The 26,978-nt window shown below is 39.2% G+C and overlaps 1 protein-coding gene across 1 annotated transcript in view; it reads right to left on the bottom strand.

Moving 5' to 3' along the window:
- Positions 1–24,818: 24,818 nt before the first annotated feature.
- Positions 24,819–26,978, bottom strand: part of LOC133992704 (neuropilin-2-like) — a 97,492-nt gene continuing 95,332 nt past the window's right edge. The window contains exons 18-19 of the mRNA XM_062431405.1: positions 26,836–26,895; positions 24,819–25,144 (exon numbers count right to left, since the gene is read on the bottom strand). Of these exons, the coding sequence (XP_062287389.1) occupies positions 24,819–25,144; positions 26,836–26,895 (386 nt within the window). The remainder of the gene's footprint in view (positions 25,145–26,835; positions 26,896–26,978) is intronic.

Here is a 26,978-nt window from a genome sequence, read left to right as displayed (position 1 = left end):
TAATTCATGAAGCTTGCTGACTCTGGATTAAGCTTTAATGCTTGTGGGGTGTGATACATGTGCTTCTTTTGGCCAGCTGCCACTGCATAAATTATAGCCTCCATTCAGTGATCATCTTTAGATATCACAACCAATAATACACTTTTAAAATGTCTTCATAAACTTACTGATAAAAAATAGACTATTTTAATTCCACTTTATTTGGTTTGACAGTATGCACTACAGTCAGCATTATGATTTTATATAATAAAGATTTGAATCTATCAAAAAAAAAAGTGGTTATCTACAATTTGAATGATTTTATGATAGAGGACATTGGACACATCAGTTACTCTAAAAGTCAGCAAAACAAACAAAAATAACCATGAAATACAAGGTTTCTGTTGGATGCAGACATTATGAACTGAAAATGAACTGTGACTGTGATGAGCCAGCCGTGAAAAGGAATATTGAAATAGTCAAAAGTGAATAATCTTTTTAATTTAGTCAGTGTGTGTGTGAATAGGGCAGAATCAGTGGCATGAATACATAATTACCTCACTATATTTCCAATATCCCACACTATGATATAAGGCACCATATTTCAATGACATTTAAAACTATTACTATTGCATACACATGCATATATAACTATGTACATAAATATATGAATATATATCGTTTTTCTCAATAAAAACAAATAACAATGCCCAACTGTGTACAGGAAAAGAATAAAAATTCATTGTAACAATGAGAAGATAAAAAAGCATGGTCAGAGCTGAGATGGAAAATATATTTGGAGGCATAACACTTTGAATCTGCAGTAACATTTGCAAAGAATATCAATCACATGAAATAATTAAAATGATAAGGATCAGCTATTGTGTAAATTCTGACCTACAGAAACATTTAAATCCTGAGGTAAGTCAGACTAAACATTTGAACTTGCTTGATATGTAATTACAGTAAAATATTCACTCTTAGTCCATCTGAATATCTCCTTTTACTAGATAGAGACCAGGAAAGGGTTCTTTTGGGGTTTCTTGCTTCTCCTAAATGAATATAGTTTATTATTTTTTTTACCTTTTTTTATTTTTATTTCAAAATTGTTAAGAGTAAGTTTGAATCTAATAGCACACAACAGGTGTCACAACAATCACATCCAACATAACTAAACAGGAACAGAAAATTATCCAAAAGATAAAACTGGACTATTTAAAACAATTACATCCCTTATGAAACATATTTTTTAATGTGATGCTTGAATGCCTGTTCCCAAACCCAGAGTGAATTACATGAAAGTGCAGTTTTGTTTTGTTTTTTGCTTTATTCTTTATCCTTGCTCTATTAACTGTGGAATAATATAGAAATCAGGTCCATTTCTGTGGTTTTTAGCGATGTGTGGGTGTCAACAAATACATGAGGGGTTTTTGTGAGGCCGACATCAAAAGGTGAACCAGTGGCAGTAGTTCACTAAATCCTTCTCTTATCTTGTGCACACATAAACACACACGTCACCCACCTATTCATGCGGTCAGGGTTGTGATCCGAGAAAGGCCAAGCAGCTTTGTGAATAATATCAATTCTCCATGGGAAACTAATGAGTGGTGGACATGCCCACTGACCACGAGGGACACAATCCATTCCTTCACACTGGGCGTCTGTCGGAGGCTATGATGTGTCTCCATGTATGAGTGTGTGGAGCTGCTCGGTCAATGCTCTGCCATATGGCCACTGAGTCAGACCCCTTCAGGATTTTTTTGGAGAGTCACCCTGTAGTCCTGGCTCCGTGTGCCCAGACGTGACCCACTCATGCTGGGCCAACACGGAGGGGACAGTGATATGGTGAGAGGGGGGAGGATGGAAATAGAAAGAGTGTTCTGTAAAAGGGAAGAAAAACAAAGAATATGATTTAGAGCATGAAAGATAATCTGTGATGCTGTAAAAAGGAAAAGATGCAGGGAGAAGAAAGGAGGGGGGATGTGAAAAGAGCCTTAAGTAAAGACAGAGAAGCTGGATGGGAGAGAAGAAACAGATTGAGGAAGACACAAACAGAAGAAAAAGGACTATTCAGTTCCAAGGGTAAGATGGGGCGAAGTGAAAAGAAAAAGAGAAATGATGAGAGAAGAGGGCGAGGGGAAAAAAAGAAAAGAGTAAAAGAGGGGGAAATGGAGTGAGAGAACGTGAAGAGGCCAGGTGCAGTGGCAGAGCAGATGGAGAGAAGGAAAGAGGGAGGGAGGAAAAGAGTGATGGCGGGCAGGAAAACAGAAGAGTAGAGAAATTAATGTCTCGACTGTTGTGTGATGGGGCGTGTCTGTTTCATTGCCAGGCTGCTTTTCTACACTCATTTAAAAAACTCTGCTCTCCTTCCAGTCTTCTCTTCCTTTTCTTTTTCTCTTTTCAAGCTTTTTGTCTCAATTTCTTGCGCTTTCTCTTGCAGATTTTAATTCAGTTACTTCCCTGGCATGACTGTACATCTCCAAAAAAAGCACTTCAAACTGTTTGCCAGAGTGTAAACACATGCCACATGAGCACTGTAATTTGGTTTGAAAGCAAACAATAGTACATCATCACCGATATATGTAATAAGCATTAAGAATATCTAATATTACTTATTTGGTTTAAAAGACTTGTTAACTTGTATCTCATACAAAACAAGTTACTCAAAAGCCTGAGGACAAACACTATCTCAAAGGAATAGTTCAAAATTTTGGGAAATGCTTTCTGTTGGAGAGTTAGATCCCACTCTCATGACTGTATGTTGCATATAAGCCTGCACAGCTAGCAGGTGGTTAGCTTAGCTTAGTATTAAGACTGTAAACATGGGGAAACAGCTAGCCTGGCTCAGTCCAACAGTAACAAAATCAGCCTACCAACACTTCCAAAGCTCACTAATCAACATGTTATATCTTGTTTGTTTAATTTGTTACAAAAACCAAAGTAAAACCGACCAGTTGGGGTTTTACTAAGGGGTTTTGTGTCGGACTATTTCTTGGCCGGGTGCAGTAACTTCCCGGATTATCGATCTTCTCGCCTAACTCTCAGCAAGAAAGCAAACAAGTGAAATCCCCCCAAAATGTTGAACCATTGCTTAAAGTATCTGTGCTTGTGTGTATTTGATGTTTTAATCTTTCCTTTATCTCTATGTCCACACACTCACACACACATCTGTCTGACATTGAAGTCTTGGAGAGACGGCTTGCCGTCCCAGAAAGCAGGATGGAAATAGCATGAACAATCTCTCTTCTGTTCTGTCACAGGGTCACTGGAGCGGTGCAGACATAAACATAATAATCCCTTTGAGCACCACGGGGGACAGGATGCCCATATATGGAAGCGAGGAGAAAGGGAGGCGTGTCGGGCCCTACAGGGCCGCGATGGAGAACTTGACATGGCGGAACGGCTGAATTATATTGGAAAGCCTGAGAACAGTCGAGCATCCAGACTGTTAGAGTGGAGTGGTGTGACTGTCTGTCTGGGGCTGTAACAAACACACACACACACACTCACAGTCTGCTTGCCTGTCTCCTCTTCCTCTTTCCGCTCTCGCCTCTCCACGCCTCTCTCCTTCATGCCTTTTTTTCTCCAAAACACTTATTTTTTTCCGAACCCATCTGTCATCCACGGCAACTTTTACTTCCTTTTGTTCTTTCTTTATTTGTGACTTCTCGTCTCTGACCCCAGTCCTCCCACTGTTTCCACCTCTGTGTCCCACACCGGTTAGCTTTCTCTGTAACGTCCAAATGTTTTCCACCAGTATTGGCAAAACACTCAATGATCAGATTTCTCCACCAACAACAATTTCACCACCCTTGTAGTGTGTGAAAATAGCTTTTAGTCAGTCATGGAGTCCAAGCAATCCAAAACTCCACTAAAAACAGTCCATTACCCTCCATTGTGTTGGCCAAATAAAGGTCATCTATCTGCAAAACTTAACTTTGTAACAGTAGAAGATGAGTTAGATGAGTGTTTGTGTAGTCTGTCCTGTTTCCAGGTCTTCGTGGTAGAGAGGAAGGTCATGTTACTCGAATCCTGCCTGTTTTGGCGTCACCTAGAAGTTGTTGGATCCTCACTGATCCATCATCTTTATGTATGTTTGCAATCTATGTACCTAATACTGTGATTTAGATTCATCATATTGCAATTTTACTATTATTATTATTTATGTCTACTGTATGTACAACATCTATTGCATGTCTGTCCATCCTGTGTGTGGGAAGCGTCTAGCAATAATTATAAACCTTATTGGTGTGTCCAAATATGGCAAGGCTACCAATATAGTTTCATGAACTGCATTCTACAGTAAGATGTAAATTTACCCAGTTTAGATCATTTAAAACTGCAGGATGAAGATCGTATTAGTACAATACACTAGTGCACAGACTGACAAGCTATCTTTTAAGTTGTTATGGTAAATGTTTTAATACCAGCAGAGCATTTAGAGAGCATTAAGAGTCGTGTTTCTGCTACATGCTCCACTATGCTCACCTGCGGGTTGCTGACTTTTCTCTATGGTATTTGGTGCTGGACAGTTGTTCGGTGAGTTTATCTGAGCTTTTTTCCACAGAGAATAGCTGCGTGTTGTCTTTGGAAATGACACTAATGAGGGTAGTCAGACTAAATTGAAAAGTAATGTTGCACACTGAACGATACTAAAACAAGACTCAGGATTATAAAGCACCTCGAAGTTTTCCTTACTTACACTCTAAATAGATTAAATTGGATTTGATTAGAGCTTTCCCTACTTTGAAATTTGGTGAGTCATTAGCAAAGTATAGCACTTTAAAAGCAAAGTAAGGAAGTGTGAGACTTTTCAGCTTTTACAGGTCAGGATTGTGAGCAGAGTTTGAGAAGAAAGGTTGGACAGCGACGGCGTTGACGTGTATTTTTGCTGATGTAAGACTAAATGTAATCATTAACACCCTCTACTCTCCCCATCTTTCTTTCCACATCTTTTCTTCATCATTCTCCTCCTTCCCTTCCCTAACTCCTCCGTCCTGAAAGATTTTAAATGTTTAAACAGCGACTCTGGTCAACCATCAATCACACTGACACTGATGATTACTGAAGGCACACACACACACACACATGCACGCACTCACGCGCACACACATACACACAACCTCAGTCATTATTAAACACCTAATGGACACACAGCCAGGCATTGGCCTTTAAGCACTACGTCTATCATGTACACACACACACACACACACACACACACACACACACACACACACACACACACACACACACACATTATACTCTCAATCACTCAAGCTCATTAGCCTTATCTTTCACTTCATCTATCTTTCTCTTCCTCTCACATTCATTTCTCTTTTCTTCTATCACTAAAAAACTAAAAACACCTTTTCTTCCCTTTTCACCTCTTTCTGTTGACCAATATTCATGTTTGTTTCATCTGTAAGTCTCTTTCTGCCACATTTCAGTCTTCATTTGTGTCCATCTGCATCTCCATCTCCCTTTGTCTCTCCTCCCACCGCACATGCATGCAGGGCGTCGGCCTCTGTAGTAAATTTTGTTTCCCGTCCGCTGGGGCGGATGCTGCCTGCAGCTCCGTGCAGAGTGATAGATGATACAATATTGAGCCTCTGTAAAGCAGCGGCTGAGATCTAGGGTTCTCATAAGAAAAGGGCCTCCATAGCCTATAGGGAGAGTAAGACAGGGAGGACAAAAGTATGTGAGGGGAAGAAGAAAAAGAGGAGCAGAGATTGCAATGAGAGGAGAAATTTACACAGAGCTTGAGGAAGGTAAAAAATCAAAGGTGAGTGGCAGAAATAAGGCACACAGGTAAATGTGCGGTCATGAATAATGTAGCTGTCTTGGCAAATGAAAAAAATGTTTGATAATTCATCTGTGCTGCAATGTTAAACTATATATGTTTAATAAAACAAGACAGGAATGATACATTTTCAACAAAGCTAAAACAAGTAATATGGAAACCATAAATAATCCTCTGTTTTTAAAAGACATGTCTTGCACTTATGAAAAAATGAGGGAAGGCTGCAGAGTCGGATAAAAAGCTTTAAATTAGTATTTAATTTTAAATTTAAAACCCGAAGGTCTAGACCCAAAAGCCATCCATAAATTAACCTCACATTTCATATGCTCATTTTTTTTCCCTAAATCCACCCTGCATGATAAAATTCAATCAGGGCAGGTTTTCAGACAGTCTTAATCCATGAGGGCTCTGCATGATGGCAAAATGTAACTGTTGCTTCTAATATCAGCCAAGTTCTCAAAGTTTAATTGAAGTTCAAATAGATTATTTAGCAAGAGTACTGCAACAGGGACATAAAGGTATAAAAACATGACAAAATCCATTATGCTGTTTTGACTGAGCTGATATAGAGAAAAGTAAGAAATCATTGCTTATATAGATTGTTAAAGACTAAACTCCTGACTTTAATCTATATTTAAATGCTAACTAGACACGGAGGTAAAAGATATGGGTTGAGAAATGTAAGTCTGTTGAACGTCTGACCTCACCTATCATCAGGTGACAGGTAGACTGGGAACAGATACTCATTAAGAGCCTGTGTGAAGGTATTATTGGAGCATTTTCATGCTTTTATTACACAGCTGACGACGAGTGGAGAGATGACAGGAAATGTGGAGAAGGGAGTCGAGGAATGATACGCAATAAAAATCCCAAATGTGAACTGGGGATGTTGCAGTTCATGGTCGGTGCTTCAAAGCAGTAGGCCACCGAGGTGATCAGGGCCTGTATAATGTTAACTGAGCAAATAATGAAACGTAACAATAGATATTTAGCACATGCTGTTTTCATAGCATCCAATAAAACACATCCCATGGTTGGGTCTTACTTGAGTTAGTATCATTTGTTTGACTGATGGCTACTGAGTGGACCCCCTTCGCTTGTCTTCACCTGAACGAGCCGGTCATTAACACACAACTTGAAACCCGAGGAAAGAAAAGTTAGATAAGTTATGACCGATTTAAGAGGGTCTGTGAACTTGCAACAGCACATCCCAGCTTCAGCATTTTAAACAATTTAAATAAGATGCTAAAATCTTTATTAAGACATAATTTTACAAGGATGTAGTAAGAGAGAACATAAAAAAAGAGACAGTCTGTAAAATGTAACAATAATGGTCTGAACTGAGGCAGAATACATAATTTAAGTGGAATTAGACAGATTAATGTCTTTCTTTGATCTATTTGGCAAAAAAGATAAGTGTGGATGATACATTCAAGGTGAGACGAACAAATCTGTAAAGTTTTGTAGATTGTGAGTTGTCTCTGAGATATTAGAAACTTAGTTTGGACAAGTTGATGTACTGTCCATTTCTGTTTCTTTGATTCTGTCTCTCACACAGTATCAGTCAAAAGTTTGGACACATTTATGGTAATGAGAAAGTGTGTCCAAAAGTGCATCCAAACTTTTGACTGGTAATATACACACACATACATACATTCGGTGCTGGAAGTGTGTATCAGATTGGTTAATAGAGCTATCTGTGGCTCTGTTAGGGATAATGACATTTGTATCAGACTGGTTAATAGAGCTATCTGTGGCTCTGTTAGGGATAATGACATTTATCTGACCCAAACGCCCGTTAAGTTATCCAAAAGAATCTGGACAGGCAAAGATTATACGCTTTAGTTGTCTCTAACATCTTTTTTTTCTTCCACTTGGCGTTCTTATCTTCTACTCTTCCTGTGAATGTGAAGCAGGAGCAGCACTGCTAAAGGAGAGAAATCGATAATTATGACTTATAGTTCAAGTTCTGTGAAGACAGACAAAACCCCCTAAGGTCTGAGTGATATACTACTTAAAGGCCCCCTCCGCTTGAAAATATGTTTTTCTTCTTGTTCCTTCAGATGAATGTTTGAGCTTCGCCGTGCAGAATGATGTATGTGCTGAGTTTGACATGAAAAGGCTGTTTTCTTACTCATCTGCTGAGGGAGGAAACTTTCTCTGCTCACCTTGAATCTGAGTTTAAGGAGATGACCTACGTGCATGATTTGTGACATCATACCTATTTCAGAGCTGGTCAAGGTCCAGTATACAACTTACACAGAGTGCGATGTGTAAACTTGAAGCCTGTAATGCACAAACACTGAAGTAGGAGACATTTTGTGTCCAGCAGTTACGCTTTTGAAATGAAAAATATTTGCATATTCATAGACAGGATTTTTAATGAGGGAGAAGCACTGGATGTCAGTCTAAGGATTTTTAATGAGGTAGTTGAACATCTTTTTGTGGACAAAACATGTCAGACACAATCTATTATTCCAAGCAGAGGATTTTTTTATATGTCCTAAAACATGTCTGGAGGGGATCTTTAAACAAGCAAAAAGAAATGAGAACCACACATCACTGAGGGGGAAAAAAACTGCAGCTAAATAAAAATAAAGAGTTGTCAGAAAGCAGAAAGTTGACTGTTTATATCAACTCTTCCTGCTGGTTTTTCCTTAGTAAAAGCCATCCACCAAATTTAGCAAAATCGAAATTTGCATTTTCATTTCCCATGATTCACAGGTTATTGTGACAGTTGTGTGTGCAGTGTGTGATCGTTTGTATTTTCAACTGTTGGTAGTTGTGTGTTTGCAGCTTTGCAAGTGTATGTGCGTGCATGCGTGTTTGTGCAACCCCAGGTGGTGTGTCTGTTGGATGTATCCAGTCTAATTATAGTCAGGTGCAACATTATGAGCCAACAACTCTCATGGCTATTGCAGTTTTGGACAAGCCTCCATGTTACAATTATATGTGTGAGTTTTTAAAACAATCAATACCAATATTTTTGAAATACAGCAAGATTTGACAGAACACTCAGCTGCGTATTAGGGGAAATATCTGGTATAATGTTTGACTATCATCACAAGTTAGTCGCTAACTTTGTCTGTCTGTCGTTCGGGGCTGGCAGGTAGGATATAGTGGGCTTTTAGAGCTTTTACTCTGGAAACAGCTGCCTGCTGAGTAGAAGCAGGACATAAAGTATCAAGGCCAGATTGGTTTAGAGCCACTGTTTTAATCAGAATGAGCTTTTATTTACAGCTGCACACTGGGGTTCCTCAAGTCTGAACAGTTGCTGCTAAAAATCACCAGCTGCCACTCACTATTACATGCTGAGAGGAGACAAGAGAAGGACACAAACAGACACGCACACACACTCATAAAAACCCACAGAAATGCACTGTGTAGCAGAGCTTGCACACCACACACACATGCACACCATGCTGTGCAGGAGGTGCTCAGGGTCTAATAACCTTCTCTTAACTCAGCAGGAAATGGAGGAACCTCCACTCTAGCAGATAAAGGTGATTTACTAGACTTGTGCTGGTGCTGAGTTTAAACTGATTCATGTTGTACAGTAAGTATGGTTAAAATTTTGAAGGTTTTGAATGCATATGGTCGGACAGATGTGGATTTTGAAGGGTTGTGTCTTATCTGATACCCCTATTTGTAGGACAATATCATATTTCTGTGCTTTCCAAACCAAAAAGTAAATGCAGTTCATGCAACGTGTCCTACCAAGAAAAACAACAGTATAGGATGTGAATTTAGTTGCCAAAAATTACTTGCAATTACGTCTGCATGACAGATGCCATGTAGCAGCTGTAGTAATTATGACTTGGAGAAGTGACGCAGTTCAGATGACGTCTATATTTAGTGACAGATTTCCATATTCAGAGGTGGTGGGTTGGGTGGATGGCTCAATACATAGATGGATGGCAGAAAGTGGACTTAGCTGCAGGAGATAGCTGTTTGCGTCCTGTTTCCAACTGTGAGTGTCACATTTCCAACCGTATGTCGGGAGCAGTGTCATATGCATGATTGTCATTGTGTTAACTGTTGCCATGACAACGAAGGCTGCCTAACTTTAAGGAAATTGTAACTTTAACCCATGCCGTGTTTCAAATGATCATTTTAACTGAAACCATCATCTTTTTCTGACCCTAACCAACTGTTTTTTGTGCCTAAACCTAACCAGACTTTAACCACAGTGTTATTACATAATAAAATGTTATTTTTCTACAGTGATTTGCAACAGTTTTAGAAAGCTGCTGATAGAGGCGACATACTAGAAAATGCTCCAATGGGTTGTTTAGGAGTGCAGGTACAATTGACCCATGTTGTCATTTTGTTATGATGATGTGCTGCTTTTATGATATGAGGACTCTATGGTTAAGGTCTGGTTAGATTTAGGCAAATCTGAATAGGATTTGGGAAAGATTGTGTTTTTGGGTTTAAATAAGTGCGTTGTTAAGGTTAGTAAACCTTAATCATCATGGTTACAAAAACATTATGATCATGTTTTTAAAAAACAAACAAACAATATTGCCTTACCATTGGAAAAAGAAATCATTGATATCACATCTTCACGTCTGATTGTTTTGTTGACCCATCCATCCATTCTTTGTTTTTCTGTAATAGCTTCATGTGAGATTTTCTCTTTTGTTAGCCTCAAAATGACTTTGGCCACTAGACGGGTTCTGTCATTTTAATGTAAATGTTTGTCATTTTAGGGCACTTGCTTAAATGACTCATCCTGTCCTTGTTTTATGTCATCAGTGAAACAAACATTTCCTCATTATGGTGACATAAGTACCACAAATTTGTACATAAGTACAGTTATTAAGGTAATGCACTCGGTTACCACTGATAGTGATACGGACAAGAAATACATCTTTATTAGCTTTCTCTTTATGGCTTTTACATAATTGGGAAGAGACTGTTTTTCTACAATAGGACACACACACATACTTCTTCAGTGTCTCTGCCTTCTGCATAGACAAAGTACACACAAGTATACATAAGACCATAACAGTTAAAACAAAAACACATCCACGCCACCTTATCTTTATCCCTTGTTAAAGTAAACACGTCGATACACATGCATGCATTCATAAAGGGAGTCATCTGTCACTCTCCATCAGGTGATGAATAATACACCAGTCTGTCACCAATCCAATAAGCACATGCTGCCCCGAGCCCCGACCTGGTAAATGCACAACATTGAAAAACACAAAAATAGACTCCCAGACACGGACAGATGAACACACAAGTAACACACCTTCACATGCATAAACAAGAGAGCGAGAGCACAAACTGTACACTGACACATTCTGTGCTGTGATTGATTCTTTGGAGCTCTGTTCACATGTGAAGCCATGGGGCATTATTAGAAAATTAATGATAGTGGACTTTCATCCCTTAGAGAGGTAAAGAGTGTAACACACACATACACACAGGAAAAGAGAGGCATTATTAGAAACCTCATGATGCTGGGGGAAAGGCTTACATCATTACTTATTTCTTCCTTCCGTTTCATTATGTGACATTTTTCATGAAAAATATCACAGTCCACCAGAAGCCTCTTTGTTGCTCTAAATAATACCACAAAGAGAACAAAGGAAATGATTACAGCAAATTGTCGCTGTCAGGTAGCAACGGTCACCTTTTTAAGAAAATCAGCCTTCTTTGGAAATTGACCACACTGCATTTAAAGAATTCATCAGGCGCGAGTTTTAAAGGGCTTCGTATGACTAGTCTGTAATCATACTGCCTGAAACTATAGTCCAACCTGACTCATATTCTCTGAATTCTTCCAGCAGAATAGTCAGGCTTCCTCAATATCAATTATTGTGTAAATGTTGGATTGGGTTATGTACAGTATGTGCTGTTTTTTATTGTGCAAGTGTAGAAGATTGATATTTCTTTTTTATGGAAGTGGGTGAATTTGTAGGTAATTATCTTCCTCCTTATGGTAAGATGCTTTTGTGGCTTCAGAGTAGATTATTGTAGGTCATCAGTTGTGTGAGCCTTTGCCTATGAGGACGGTTATGCAAATCAAATCAAATCAAATCAAATCAAGCAGTAGTAGAAAGCTCTGAACTTTCAGGTGATCTTGTTGTCATTTGATGATGTTAAAACATTAAAATGTGTTGCTGTAGGATTACTCAGTCTTTTCTTGTCTATGCCTAATCACCCTAAAAAGAACTCTCTAGTTAAAATGAAAAATGTGCATTTCCTAGTTTTGTTTTCTTTGTTTGTTCATGGATAAAATTCAAAAATTATTTAATAGTTTTTTTTAAATATATCGAATCAATTCAGTTTAGTTCAGTTCAGATCCTCATAAACCCAAAAGAGGAAATTCTTTTGCAACAAGGCTGCATAAAAACATGAAACATGAACAAAATCAAAACACAAGGTCAGGTTGTGATTGCTCGTGTTGTTGTTCAGAGTTGTAAATAACACCCAGATTCACTACGCTCAGACTCAGACACTAACAAATATCTTACTGAATCTTTTGTCTCTCTTCACTCTTTTGTATAATCAACAAGCAATGTACAAAACATTCATGCAGGCAGCTTAGACATCACTGACCGTTGTTTTTTTGCAGTTTTCAACTTGCAGTTTATAACTGATGTATCTAATTAACATTAATGTCTAAGGTAACTTGCCAAAGTGAAACTTGGCAAATGTCTTTTTAATGCCTCTCTTTAATCTGGTGTTCTCAGCCAAGGACTGTGTGTGGGAGAAAGAATCATTACTTTGTAACCCCGCTGCATGATCACAAGTGAACTTTCCGTTTTTAATAACCCAGTATCCAGTATTACATTAAGGGGCTAATTTGCATCTCAGTATTTATATCCAATGCCAACATTCAATGCCAAAGCAGTAAGTAGTGTGCACTATGTGTAGTGAGGAGGAAAATAAGGTTTTTCTCACACCACACAATTTTTAGTTGGGTTAAATCAAATCTGTTTCGTTTGCCCCCTTAGTGTGATTCATCTGGGCAGGTGTGAACTCAGTAATTACACTTGGGTGTGGACCAAACCAACTGCACCAAGACCCCTTAGAGGCATTGGTCTTGGTTTAGTCCCAAATTAACTCTGGAGCGGTTTATTTGTGGTAGGAACATGATATGAACTTGATCGGACCCCACTACTAGCTGTACTCCACTAATTTGAGCGGAACGGCTTCTGACCAATGAGTGAAGTGAAACCTTCTCTGTGTAAAAAGTAACTTAACCAACAGGAAAACGTACCAACTCATCTACTGATTTGGACCAGAGCCAATGAACTATAGGTGTTAAAAAGCCTTAAAGGTCGGGATGTCAGAGAACTTTCACTGACATTAACCAAGTGTTTTAGTTGCTTAACCCTAACCATGTTGCCATACTGCAAAAGCAAAAGAACATTGGCATTGAATGTAAAAAAAGAAGCTAATAATGAACATAATCCCAAATTCTGCAGAATCGTCAAACATAGACATTCCTATTTTAAAATAGGGTTGGTCTTTATAGTTTAACAAGACCAACACAGTATTGAATCTTCACTATTGAAATGATCCTGCTGAGTCGTGCCTCTGCTTTTATTTTAAGCTGACTAAAGCTGATTACAGATCTCAACTGAATCATTTTATTTTTGGAGTTGTTTTTAACTAACATAATTTGAGACATAAACCTGGGTGGATTCAATGACGAGATTTGACACTGCATTAAAATGTGATCGCTGAACGGCACAGAGAGGAAGAGTTGGCAGATAGTGTTTTGATCTGACTCATATTGACAGGTACGTGTGATAATGAGACTTTGCGGCAAGTTAACGGTGGCTATGTGGGTGAGGACGGTACTAAACACTGGCATTTTGCTGTGCCAGCACCCCCTGCAATATATAAACACACACACGCACATCCATGCCACCTACCTAGATAAAAGTGTTAGCTCTGTGGCAGACCACTCTGCGGCTCCCTTAGAGGCCCTGTTGAGGGCTATTGTTGCTATTTATGGGATAAAGAGTCAGCAGGCATGCCAGTGTGTGCTGTACAGTATGTAGTGTATGTTTTTGTGCTTGTTTCTGCAACACACACTCTGGTGTTTATGTTTACTTTATACTCCATATCTGAGGAGTGTGTGTGTGTGTGTGTGTGCCTATATGAAGACCTGCTATGCTCCACTGGGGCCTGATCTTTATGGGGCTTTTTTCCTATCTTTATTCAAGAGCGTGGTCTTTCAATTTGAAAGCATGATTTATTGATTTCATGTTCAGAATTTGTAATTCTTTCCCTTAAAACCATTCCCTTGCACTCAAATAGCCCCCACTTGCACATTCGCTCTGCTCCTGCTCTGACTGGATGCTCGCACTCAGATATATTGTTGCTTGCACAGATTTCCTGCTCCAGCTTCAGCCCTTCTCCTCACACTCAGGCTGCTTTTGTGCGCTCGTAAAACTTCTGCTCTCAGATTTCTGCTCTGCTTTTGAATATTTTTGTGGAATAACCCTGTTAAAATTGCCCAACAGGTGTTCGCTTTACTTCTTATTCGTCCCGTATGGGCGCTTACTCTTTAACCTGGTTCATCCACCCCTCCCTCCAGGGCTTTACTGAATGTACTTCCCTTGGTTTCTTGCATGACTTTTGGAATATAAGGGCAGTGAATATATATACCAGCATCCCTACTTTTTTCTTTTACTTTAGTAGCTGTATAGCACACCAACCTCCTGTCAGTGTGCTAGAGGAGAAAATGAAGTCACCCTCATGACTTAGGAATGGAAGTCTAGTGGATAGCTGGCCAACATGGCCCACCAAAGTCGAAGACCTAAAGTAAGTGCATTATTTTAATGGTGCTATTACTCCCTTCAAATTAAATTGGTTAAGTCATATTTTCAGCACAAGAATACATCCATGATAATATGCTCGGCTTTCAAGTGTGAATACTGTTGCTAGGCAACTAACAACAAAATGGAAGCTGCCGTGTTTCTTTTTTTAAATCTGCATTTCATTGTTTGGGAAGAGTGCCAACATCAAAAGTAACCAGCTAACACATTAAGACAGTAAAAAACAAAAGTAACTTAAGTGAAATATACTTTAAAATTAATATACATTAGTTTAAAAGGCGGCTGAGTGCCACGAAAACATTGGAAAATTTGTGTTCATGTGCACAAATCTATAGATTAAATTTTGTGACTATTTCATGCATGCTGTAAGATTGGGGTTTTATAGCGCCATTAAAATAACTACCTTAACTTGTATAAAAACTAACTTGAGGTCCCTGATTTTGGCAGTTTACAAGCAAGCTGCTACACTCCAGGTCCTGAGTCATGAAGGTGACTTCGTTTTCTCCTCTAGCACACTGATAGAAGGCCCGTATCATATACAGCTACTGTAGTAAAACAAAGGTTTGGCCACTGCTATATACAGTATATTAATTGTCCTTTTATTCCAAAAGAAAGACCTGGAGGGCAGGACTGGGTGTACCCAATTAAAGAGTAACCACCCATACGTGCCTGCAAGGAGGCAGGGATTATTGCATTGGACAACACTACACATGGCATTCTGGTTGGTTGGTGGATTTTTACGAAGTTATTGCACAAAACATCTGAGAGACGAGCAGAAATCTGAGCGCAGAAGTTTTTACGAGCATACGGAATCAGCCTGATTGTGAGGAGAAGGACTAAAGCTGGAGCCGGAAATCTATGCAAGCAACAATATATGAGTACAAGCATATACAGTCTGAGCAGGAGCAGAGCAGGGGCTATTTGAGTGTGAGGGAAGGATTTTAGGGGGAAGAATTACAAAATCTGAATGTAAAATCAATAAATCATGCTCTCAAATTGAAAGACCACACTCTTGAATAAAGATAGGGGAAAAAAGCCTGATAAATTCATAACTCAATACACACACACACACACACACACACACAATCCACTGGAGGGGAAAACTCGCAGCCTGGTTGGTTTGAGCGTCTTAATGCCAACAACTACCTCTAAAAGCACAAGTGTTTGTAGCTGAGCAGCCGTTTAAGATGTGCCAAAAGCTACTGAACGGAAAGACTGATATCATCCTAACAGAATGTGCTCACTGTAATGATGAGTGATGAAATGTTGTACAAATGAATGTGGAGGGATGAAAAACAGCAAAAGAAAGAAGCAGGCAAGGATGACAGTGCTTTTAATGTATGATGATAAAATGTTTCATAATGGAGCAAGCAATAAAGGAGTGAAGAAGGATAGAAGGCGAGATGTTTGAGATGACTGAGAGGAGTAGCAAAGGGGGGGAACAAATGTTAAATAAACTAAAGGATTAATGGAGAAAGGGGGAGGGCAGAGGGAAAGAAAAAGTAAGGAAGAAGAATGGATGATGAAAACAGCTGGGATGGATGAAGAAGAGAGACAAGGAAATAAAAGATGCAAATAAAAAGTTAATTGTAAGATAAACTTGTTTTTCAGGTGAGCCTTTGCAGCTTTGACTATAACTTTTTAATTTGGCAAAAATTCAGGGACAATTGCCAGCACCTGGCAAACAGCCAAAGGAATGAAAACACAGAAATCAGAAAGCAATAAACCTTATGCTGTGATTAGATTTACAACAATCTTATTTGTACTGGTGTAGTGAGAAGAAAAGCTTTTGTCTGATGAAATGTAATTTGATTTAGCAGCATGCAACCAGTGAGTTCGGGACATTAGGAGAGCAGGGCGCTGGAAGCTGCCAAGACTATGAGTGGCTCTCTCACCCAGACGTCCACCCAGGTGGGGGAGATTTAAAAAAAAAAAAAAAAAAAAGTAATGGATTTTATACAGTCTGTGAAGGAGATATTTTGCAGTTAGCTTACTTATGTTTTTCTACAAAGACACTGCACGGCAAGCAAATTAAATTTGTACAGTAGCTCATTATTTTAAAAGTGCTTTTCAGAGCCCATCCGCTCTTTGCTAATATTAGTGCTGCTTTGTACATTTAAAATAATATTCAAATAAGTAAAGTTTATCAATTAGAGCGAATTGACTGGAAGTAAAAAAAAAAAAAAGAGAAAAGAAAGCAAAGCAGAAATGTGGAACAGGTGCAAAGATGGAGTGAGAGGAAAGGCAGAAAGGGAGAGGAAAAAAACAAACAAATAATTGACCAAATTGTTTGCTACACAAACAATTATTTCGGTAAATGAAAAATAATTTGGAGGGCTGCAAGTAAAAAGGAAACAGGTGCAAAAAAAAAAAGAAGCAATGTAGGGAAGGAAGGATAAAAGGAATTTTGCTATGTGCATTAATTTGCTCCAGTAGATTCAATCTAAGCTGAAGGGAGTTCAGGTGGCAATAATACAGATAAACAAATCAACTGTGCTTCTGCAAACTTAACAGTGTGGGTTTTGCACACACAATCAATGTAAGTCCACATAAATTTGAACACAGATACACAAACTCTCACAGATACATTAATTCTTCAGCATTTTGCGTGGAGCCAAAATGTTTATGCATTTAGGAATGCAAATTTTTTGAGTTTTTGCTTATTAAATTTTATTTATTTGGGTTTGGTGATGCCCATTATGCAAATTCCATATTTGTAGTTGACGTTATATTAGGAGTAATGGCTCATAATAGAAGGTTGGCACAGTGGCTCAGTGGTTAATGCTCTTGCCTAACAGCCAGAGGGTCCTGGATGTTATTCCAACAGCTCTTTGATGCCTTTCTGTTGGACTTGCCTCTTGTCTATTGTTTTCTGGCATATAGGCTCCATCCCTTGTCATCCTAAACAGGAATAGTAATAAATGCATGAATGGATACATCAGGAATACACACACATATGTACATTGAAACAACTCAACTCTCTACAGCTGGAACGGCTTTGTGCAGCACAGAATTTCTTCACCTTGATGCTGCTGAGTCTTACTGCACATTTATACAAGCCTGCGTTTGATTTATGTGGGAGCTGTGTGTATTTTGGTTGTGGGAATTTAGGAGAGACCGAGTTCAACAGAGAAAAAAAAGCATGAGTGGAGGGGAGGATGAGAGAGTAGTGATATAACAAGTTGAGTCAGGTTTGCAGGTTTGAAGACCCTGTCCTGCTTCAAATCCATGCATCCTGCTCTTCTTCTTACTACCATTAGTCATACTTCTATTACTATTAGTGATGTTGTTGCTATGTCTCTGTGTGTGTGTTTCACTTTCTCACTCTCTCTCACTCTCTCTGTCCTCCTTTTTCTCTCAACTCAACTGGTCAAGGCAGATGGCCGCCCATCTAGAAACTGGTTCTGCTTGAGGTTTCTTCTCGTTAAGAGAGTTTTTCCTTCTTGTTGTTGTCGCTGCTTTATAAATAAAATATAATTGAATTACAGGGCACAGGGTACATTGAATTTGCAGGGCATTAATCTTAATATGATTTTGGCATTTCTTGTGCTTTTAAAAATACACTTTTCTCACTAAAATGATCTTGACTAAAATGCTAATTAGCTTTAAATTAATTAGTTTCAAGGGCTGTTTTCATATATTTTCTTTGACGGAGCTGTCAGATATCCAAAACTATAATGTCTTATACTCTTATTTAAAGAAAAGCTGCAGTCTGTTATGTATAGGTGCACGTGGGTGTTTGCTATTAGTGATTTGTGCCTCTAAGCAGAGTTAAAATCTGTGTTAGTAGGTTACACTCTCAGCAAAGGCCAACCACTAGAGACCTGTCTGAAGTGTGAGTGTGTGCATCTACAGGCTGACATTCACACTGATCTGCTTAAGATCATATGAGTCTGTCTTTCACCACATTTTACATAAACTTAGTGTGTGTGTGTGTGTGTGTGTGTGTGTGTGTGTGTGTGTGTGTGTGTGTTTGTGTGTGTGTGCGTGTTTGACATTTCGATGAATTTGTTCATGCATGTGTACAGTCGTGTGTTTTTATGTCAGAGGAAGCGTGAGAACCGGGTCAGCCTCCTTAGGAGAGGAGCAACAGTGAGATAGAGAAGCAGTGAATAAATAAGAGCAGGGGCTGATGAGAAAAAAGAAGAGGTGAAGAAATGCTGATGCAGATGGATCAGTGGTAACGTCTCTAAGCTAATTAGGGGGACTAAAACCAAACTTTAACATTATACTGTGTACAGTTGCAGCCAATTAAGAGGCATTGTAAAGTGGGGCAGATGGTTGGAGATGTGGGACAGTCTTTAATGCATTTTTTTGGGGACATTAGAGAAAAAAATTCACTTCACTTGATTGGGACTATTACAGTGGTTACACGTGCGCTACCTCCTAATCTGTGTTGCATAATTTTAGGCTTACTGTGCTTCTTAAATTCATAACATGTGAACACACACACACACACTCAGACAAACACTAATATTCTCAAGATTGCTCTCAACGTGTCATGATTAACAGTAAGCTATTTATCCCAAAATGTCATCATTTTTGTTCCATCATTACTCTCGCACTTTTAAGGTAAATTACTTGAGTGGGCGACAAATTTCCCATTGTGATCTTCCAGCTAATCTCCACCAGGACCCGTGCTTTGGTTTGTGTGTTTTCATGGGTTCGCGTTAATTAGGAGCAAAGCTTTCACGGCTCGATTAAATGAAGAGAATCTTTGATCCTTCATGCTTCGGCCTCTCATGGGCACAAACGCCAGAACACCCATGAGACAGGAGAGAATGAGCCTGAATGTGAGAGAGAGAAGGCAAGGAAGAAAAATTAAAATTAAGGAAGGGTGTAGAAAGTGAGCGAGTGAGAGAGGGAGGGAGGGAGGGAGGGAAATGCCAAAACAAATTTAAATAACAGCATGGCTCATTATTTTTGGCTTGGTTGGGTTTAAAAATAGTACAATCTGCAACATAATAATGCAAAAATCAGTGAAAATCAGATAATAAAAATAAAATAAGCAACTCATTCATGTTTTTCCCCAAGTTTTTCCCTTTTAACTTTATGCAGTATAGGGGGGTAGCTCCAGGTCTGAAAAGGGAAGCCAGGGGCGGCTGTGGCTCAGGAGGTAGAGTGGCTGTCCACCAATCGGAAGCGTGGATGTTTGATTCCCAGTTCCTTCAATCCGCATGTCGATGTGTCCTTGGGCAAGATACTTAACCCCAAATTGCTCCCGATGGCTGCGCCAATGGTGTGTGAATGAACGTTAGCTTCCACCTGATGAGCAGGTTGGCACCCTGTGTGGTTGCCAATGCCATCCATGTATGAATGTGTGTGTGAATGGGTCAATGCGAATGAATGTGACATGTGGTGTAAAAGTGCTTTGAGTGGTCAAAATACTAGAAAAGCGCTAAATAAGTACAGTCCACTTACCACAATGCTGTAGTGACTACAACCTGCATTCTCTCTAAAGGCCATAAGTGGGTGGCTCCACTGGTTCCAATAAGTCTAATTGTATTTAAATATATGGGAAAATGACCCTATTTCTCACTTGATGTATTACCTCAGTAAACAGTTTCCTAATGAGTTTATGGTCTCAATCACTAGTTTCAAGTCTTCTTCAATTAGAGCATGATGTTAATTTAGTAAATTATGGTCCCATTTAGAGTAAAATAGACAAAGCAGGGTATGCTTGAGGGCATGGCTACGTTGTGATTGATTACTGAAGGCGTAGCCGTAGCTATTTCAGTGTGTTTTTCATTAAAGTTAATTGTAACATTTTAGTCACAAAAGTCTTGTTCAGCATTTGGTTGTGGTAAATTACCCACTGAAGAGGAGGAGGATGTTAGGTCTTTCTTTCTTTCTTTGAGTACATTTTGTTTGAATAGTTTTAAGCCTGTTTTTCACTAGCGAAAATCAGCGTTAGCATTAACCATAGACTGTAAATGCACCATGCTAACCAAGCTAGCAGGTAATGTTATGGTCAGTTTCACACTCTCATCACTTCCGTCTCCAAAAATAAATAATGGCCACAGTCAAAGTGTTGAGTTTAGTCCGCAAAACATTGGGTGATGTCACAGTGGCTATGTCCATTATTTTCTTTTAAAGTCTACTACGAGTATAACTGAGGGCGAAGTCCAACTATCAAAATTTCTGGACAAACTTTAAACTACTGTAATGAGTGTCTTCCTGCAGTTTGTAAGCAGTGTGAAACAAAACAAAAATCTTGGATGTGTGAAGATGTAAAATCCAGGTAAAAACCCAGTTAATCCTATCTTTATCCTTCTCCTTTTAGAAAGTATTTTTCACTCAAAAAACAGTTGCAAACTTAGTGATTAACCTTTATTAAAGTCCCTCAAATGCTTTGGAGGATTTTTGATGTACTTTGGGATTATTGAGGTTAATTATTAGTTCTTAGTCATGGCTCCGACTGATCACTTCAGACAAATACACATTCAAGACACAAACACTCGCAACGAAATCACTTGTTATTTAGCCTTTATTAAATAATAATAATAACATTAAAAAAGAAATTTTTCTGTACAAAGTCTACAAACAACAGTTTGAGTTATCTGGCCAGTGCCGTAGGTGTGTGTGTATGTCTTAATGTAGTGTGCATGTGTGCATGTATGTTTGTATCCATCGAGATAGAAGAGGTAATACTATCTGGACTTCCAGAGAGAGAGAGAGAGAGAGAGAGAGAGAGAGAGAGAGAGAGAGAGAGAGAGAGAGATTGAGAGAGAGAGAGAGAGAGAGAGAGAGAGAGAGAGAGAGAGAGAGAGAGAGACATTTGTGTGTTCTCGCAATGTACATTTTCAGTCATCAGTGCTTAGTGTTTTGTGTGTGTGAGAGAGAGAGAGAGTCAGGAAAAACGAGTTGAAGAGAGAGAGAGATCGAGAGAAATAATAAGAGAGCTCCAAGGCACTTGGAAAACAGTCCAATGAAAACACAGTTAGATGGACAGAAAACCCTCCATCTCTCTCTCCATTGTTCCCTCTTTCCATCTTTCAACACCTTTTCATAATCCCCTTATCTTCTTTGTTTACTTCATCATATTAGGCCTTCTGGCTATATGCGATTTAAAGAGGAGAAATGAGAGAGAAAGACAAAAAGAGCAACTTCAGGTTCCAGACAAAGATGCAACAAGTATGACATGTTTGACTCTAGTTTCCCTCTTTTTTTCTCTTTCAGTTTACCCCCCAGAGGACAACAACTTGTCCTGAATAGGTCAGATTCACAAAACCAAGAGAAGACTTTCTGGGATTGACCTTTATCTGCTGCAGCAGGGCAGATTAACAAAGAAAAATACAAAAAAGGACAGGGACAGGTCAGCGGCTCATCCTCCAATGTCATTTAAAAAAAAGATTTCGGTCTGGGTTACTGCCCCCCCCCCCCCCCCCCCCCCCCCCAATATATGTCTTTTGTTTTGTTGTCTCTTTGCATGTTGTTGATTGTCTCTCTCTCTCACCCTCCACCTGACAGTCTCATTTTCTGTTTCATTTTGTTTATTTTTCTGTCTGTCTATCTTTATGTTATTGGATATGTTTACATGCGCAGAATCACCTATTAGCCGTACTCAGATAGTTTAGATTCACCTTTACATGTGAACCTTTCATCACATTTTTTTAAACTGCAGATGGTTTGCTTAAAATGTATGGAAATTAAATATTGTTCAATGCCATTAAAATGTACCCATAGTGCAACAAAAATGTTATTACCTTCATCTGCTTGCAATCAGGAGGTACAGTACAGTAGTGTGATATTAATAAAAAGCAGGCAAACTAATGGTGTGATGGTGAGTTTGGATGCCAAGTGTAGAAAGTACAAGAGGCACAATCTGAAGTCAGTCAAGTGAGACTTTTTGGTTTTTTTAAACCAAGAAAACATGAAAAATGTGCAGATATGTTTAACATAAGCCTTTCATTGATATGTTAAAGAAAGGTATATTGGGAGGCATTAAAGGTGCCCTGTGGAGTTTCTTGTAAACACAGTTATAATAACAGTCAGTATTTCTCACCAAAAGTCATCATATCATTGATTGAATTTTCTTATAAAACATTTGCAAAGCCTTTTTAAAAAAAAAACAATTGCACATTGTTTACATCTTCATTTTGTCCTTGCTTTTGCTGCAACGTTACTATATTTCTTAGACCATTACTTCGGCTAATTGTCAATCAACACGTTGCCACATGCTCATGCAAGTGCACGAGATACAAACACCATGGGAACCCACTGTAAAAACATTGCTTCGTCTCGTAGCGCTACTATTGGCCAAGAACTCCACAGGGTACATTTAATTTGCCACCAAAATGTATTTAGCTAAAGCCAAATAGTGGCATATGAAATGTAATTCTTTGGAGAAATAGTTGCATAATGTTAGCCAAAAATGTTTAACTGTTTGAGTAGGTCCAGTATCCTCACCAGATTTTTGAGTTGTGAGTATGCTCAGGGTTGTTTGTATAACTGGACTCCTAATGGCACTTCTCCTGCATGTAAACATAACCATCATCATCATCTCTCTCTCTCTCTTCTTCCTTGTCTGTCTATCTATCTTTGTGTGTACAGTATATGTGTGTATCCTCCTGTTCATCAGTCTCTTCAGCAGCACTGGCCCTCCTCGATGGCTGTCCTCCGATACGACGTATACTGTAAGTTAGCTTAAGGCTCGATTGTGTGTCCAAGAAAGTCGATGGTACGATATCCATTCTCCTCTTTAGTCATTCCTTCTCCTTCCATTTTTGAGTGTCCTTCAATCAGGGGGTGAAGTTAAGAGCGGTGGATAAAAGGCAGGATGATCCATCACTCTCAGTCTGTTTTCCACCCAAACTCTTTTAACACTTGTTCAGACCCCCCCTGTGCACAGACACAGCTCTTTGGCAATCCATAGGTTGCAATAAAACTATCACTGACATTTTGTTCACACAGTGTCTGTCCATCATTTGGGCATCATACAGTCTGAAAAGCAAAAAAATATATATATATACCAAAGACAAACTCTAGAATACTGAATCTAAAGCACGACTCCATAACAGCATGTTAGATTTAGATAAACCTCTGATTTTCTGTCTTCCATCTTCCTTTACTTTTCTTCTACTCTTTTTAAAGACTGTTAATCTGTAATGGAAAATGTGCCAAAATAGAAGAGGACTGAAATAACAGTTAAGACCATGGAGTCCAACACAACGCTAAAGAAAGTCTAAAAATGGCGTAAGAGCTCTACAGGGCGTCTACAAACTGAAGCTGGCTTTTCTTTACCTTTTTTTCCCCAACAGACACAAGTCTAAAACAGAACAAAAACAGTCACCATTACTCTTCTATGCCACTGGTTTCACAAAGCGCAGACCGAGGGCGGACAAAGGAGCGAGCGAGCGCCATATGGCAGGCTAATGGATGTTTGAAACTCACAGAACTCATATCGAAAACTCTCAGAAACAAACAAAAAAAGAAAATGTCCTTTTTCATTCTCCTTTCTTTCTTCGCCTTTAGAAATCTAGATTCATTTGAGTTGCGTGGTTTGATATCTTTTAAACTTCTTTAGGGGGGGAGGGGGTTGGCATTCGCTTGATATGTGTTGATTTCAGTCAGAAGTAACCCACATTAAATGGTCCACTGGTGATGAAGTCTTCACAACATTTCCGCATGCCGTCTCTATTGGCCACATTCAAAGTACCAGTCATGGGTACATGTTAATGAACTTCTCATCTACATGAGGAATCCCATCAACAAAATTTTAACCAAACATCCCAGACAAGTGCTGTCATTTGTGGTCCAAATGTCCAGATTGTCACGGGTGCTCTAGTCCATCACCTTCCTAGCTTCATTCCAGTGGTTGGTGGGTTATATTCTATGGTAGATCTGTCATTCATATTCATTTATTCATTCCTTCATTCATTCACAGGCTTTTATAATCAAGCAGGTTCTCTCCTGCAGGCGGAGGAGATATTGTACTGTGGGTAGGGGAGATAAGAAACAGGTGTTCCCCCAGTTTAGGCCTCATAGCATGTAGGGTAGATAAAAGTCACAAGTTCCTACTGGCACATGAGTAGCCGGGGAACTCTGGGTTGAATGTTACCCCTTTAGACATCAGAGCAAAGGAGTAGCAGGATACTAGGTAGGGGAAACTGGGCATTGAACAACAGATAGTGCTTCTTTTTCCTGTTTTCTTTGTCCAAAGTGAGAACAAAATTACTTTAGAAGGGGATCGCAGGACATGTCTTTCCCCATGGTTCTGCCCCTCTTCCTTTTCATGCCTCCGAGCAGCACCTCTGTTGATTTATCTTCACTTTATGTTTGATCCCGTCGTACAACTCAAAGTTGTAGTTCTCCAGCGTTGTAGAGGAGCGCGAGGAGAGCCCACTGTAAGAGCACGTGCAGTAGAGGAGCAGTCCGGCACAAACCGCACCCAGCAGGACGCCGAGGGAGCTCATCACAATGATGGTGAGAAGGATGGGGTCCAGAGAGTACAGCCAGGCATTGTCCTTGTCTTTCTCTGACAATAGGGTGACAGAAGGGGGGTCCACATCAGAGGACGGGGTGGAGAAGGAGGACGGCCATCCCGGGAAAAGATAGTCTGGAGGGACAAGAGGATGATTAATAAACATATAAAAGTTAAAGGAACATACACTGACAGGAGTTTGGAATATCTTAGCATATAAACCATGCTGATGTGTTTTAGATTTAAGGGTTTTTTCATATTATTTCAAGTAGCGGCAGTATTATTGGTATAATTAAACAAATCTTTACAACTTGTTTGAGTTGAGGAGTTTCTTACAGTGAACATACAGTCTGCACATATTTTTATCAAGTATATTATTGTTGTGTGGCGAAGCAGTTAGCGTGCAAATTGATTTGACAAGTCCAAATTGTATTACCATGCAATGATAATGTAGCATAGACATAAAAAATGAATAAAAATGCAATGTTCACCTTGATGCTTTACACAACTCAACAATATTAAAGAATCTAGTAATCTGGTAATCTAAGCATCTTTGTATGTTTTTAGATTATAGAATCTAGTAATTTAGAAACAGAAAAAAATACATCAAAATGTTGGTATAGTGCTTTAAGGAACTGTATCAGAGTCTACAATAATCAGAGTCAATCAATACATTCTCGAACCTTAATATAAGGAAAGGCAGTGTTTAAACATGACCATAAAAAAGATGAATATTGCTGTTGTAACTACTATTGGATGTTGTACTGCAAGATTGGATGGTTTGAGAGAACAGGAGTACAATATGTTGTCAATGAACACTTTCAATCATAGTTTACACTCAGGATCACATCTTTTTAAGCTTGCCAGCTACAATAATTAACAACATTTTCAAATTATGTTGCAATAAAATGTAACTTGGGAATAATTTTGTATCCTGCAAAACCTGTTTACTGTTGCAATTGAGTAGTTAATAGACATAACTCCTAGAAGACAGGCTTGGTCAGAAGCAAATGCCCCACATCATTGTTGACATCTTCCAGAACAGCTAATTACCTTACCAGCAACCCCTGTTGTTACTGACTCCAATAAATGGAGAAACATAATGAAATTAATTGCTCTGTTGTATGTCTTGTGTGTATTGAAGGGTGCACATCTACTTGGTATAAGCAGTCGTGCTAATCCACTTAATTAATGTATACACATGAACAAGCCAATCCGCAATTAAGCACTGCATTTAGAGTGTTTTATAGAGGAAACAGACAGTGAAACAGACACACAAACACACACAGAGACACAGAGAAGCGGTAAACAGACGTGTTTAGTGAGGTAAGAAGCTGAGTGCTCTTCTTGTATTTGCCAAGGGGCTGGGAGAGACAAGGGATAGTAACAGTAACGCATGTGGGCACGCACACATACACACACACATACACAGGGAGGTAAACCATGATTGTTACAGACAGATGTTGTTCTGGTTGCCCAGGAGGAAACTGTCTGTCTCACTTTGCCTGCCACAGAACATGAAAGAGGAGGAGAGGAAATGCACACCAACATGCCTGCATGAACACACCGAAAAAACAACTTCTCAACGCTCTCTCACACCCTCACACTCTCACACACTCACACGTACACCAGAGGTTGTCAGTCATTGTTGCCACAGGCTTTTTCTTGAGGAATCACAATTAAAAAGAAGAGCCACAGGCATGCCTGTGCATGCAATTTCACTGTTCTTCGGGTGAAACTTGTAAAACAGCTGGTATAGCCCAAGGTGGAGAGGAGGAAGAGAGGAGAAGGAGAAGGAGAGGAGAGGATATGACATCAAACCTCACCTTCATTGAGAGAGGGCTTGTTGAAAACAGGATCCTTTCCAAAATCCATAGGTCTGGGATCTGTTTAAAAAAGACAGAAAGAAAAACAGTATTAATCTCAATCATCCAGTCAAACCACATCAGTCCACATCATGTTGTGATAA

This window comes from Scomber scombrus, chromosome 13, assembly GCF_963691925.1.
Source record: "Scomber scombrus chromosome 13, fScoSco1.1, whole genome shotgun sequence".
NCBI classification, from domain to species: Eukaryota; Metazoa; Chordata; class Actinopteri; order Scombriformes; family Scombridae; genus Scomber; species Scomber scombrus.
The sequence above is the reverse complement of the archived record's forward strand: the minus strand, read 5'-3'. Positions and strand labels throughout refer to the sequence as shown.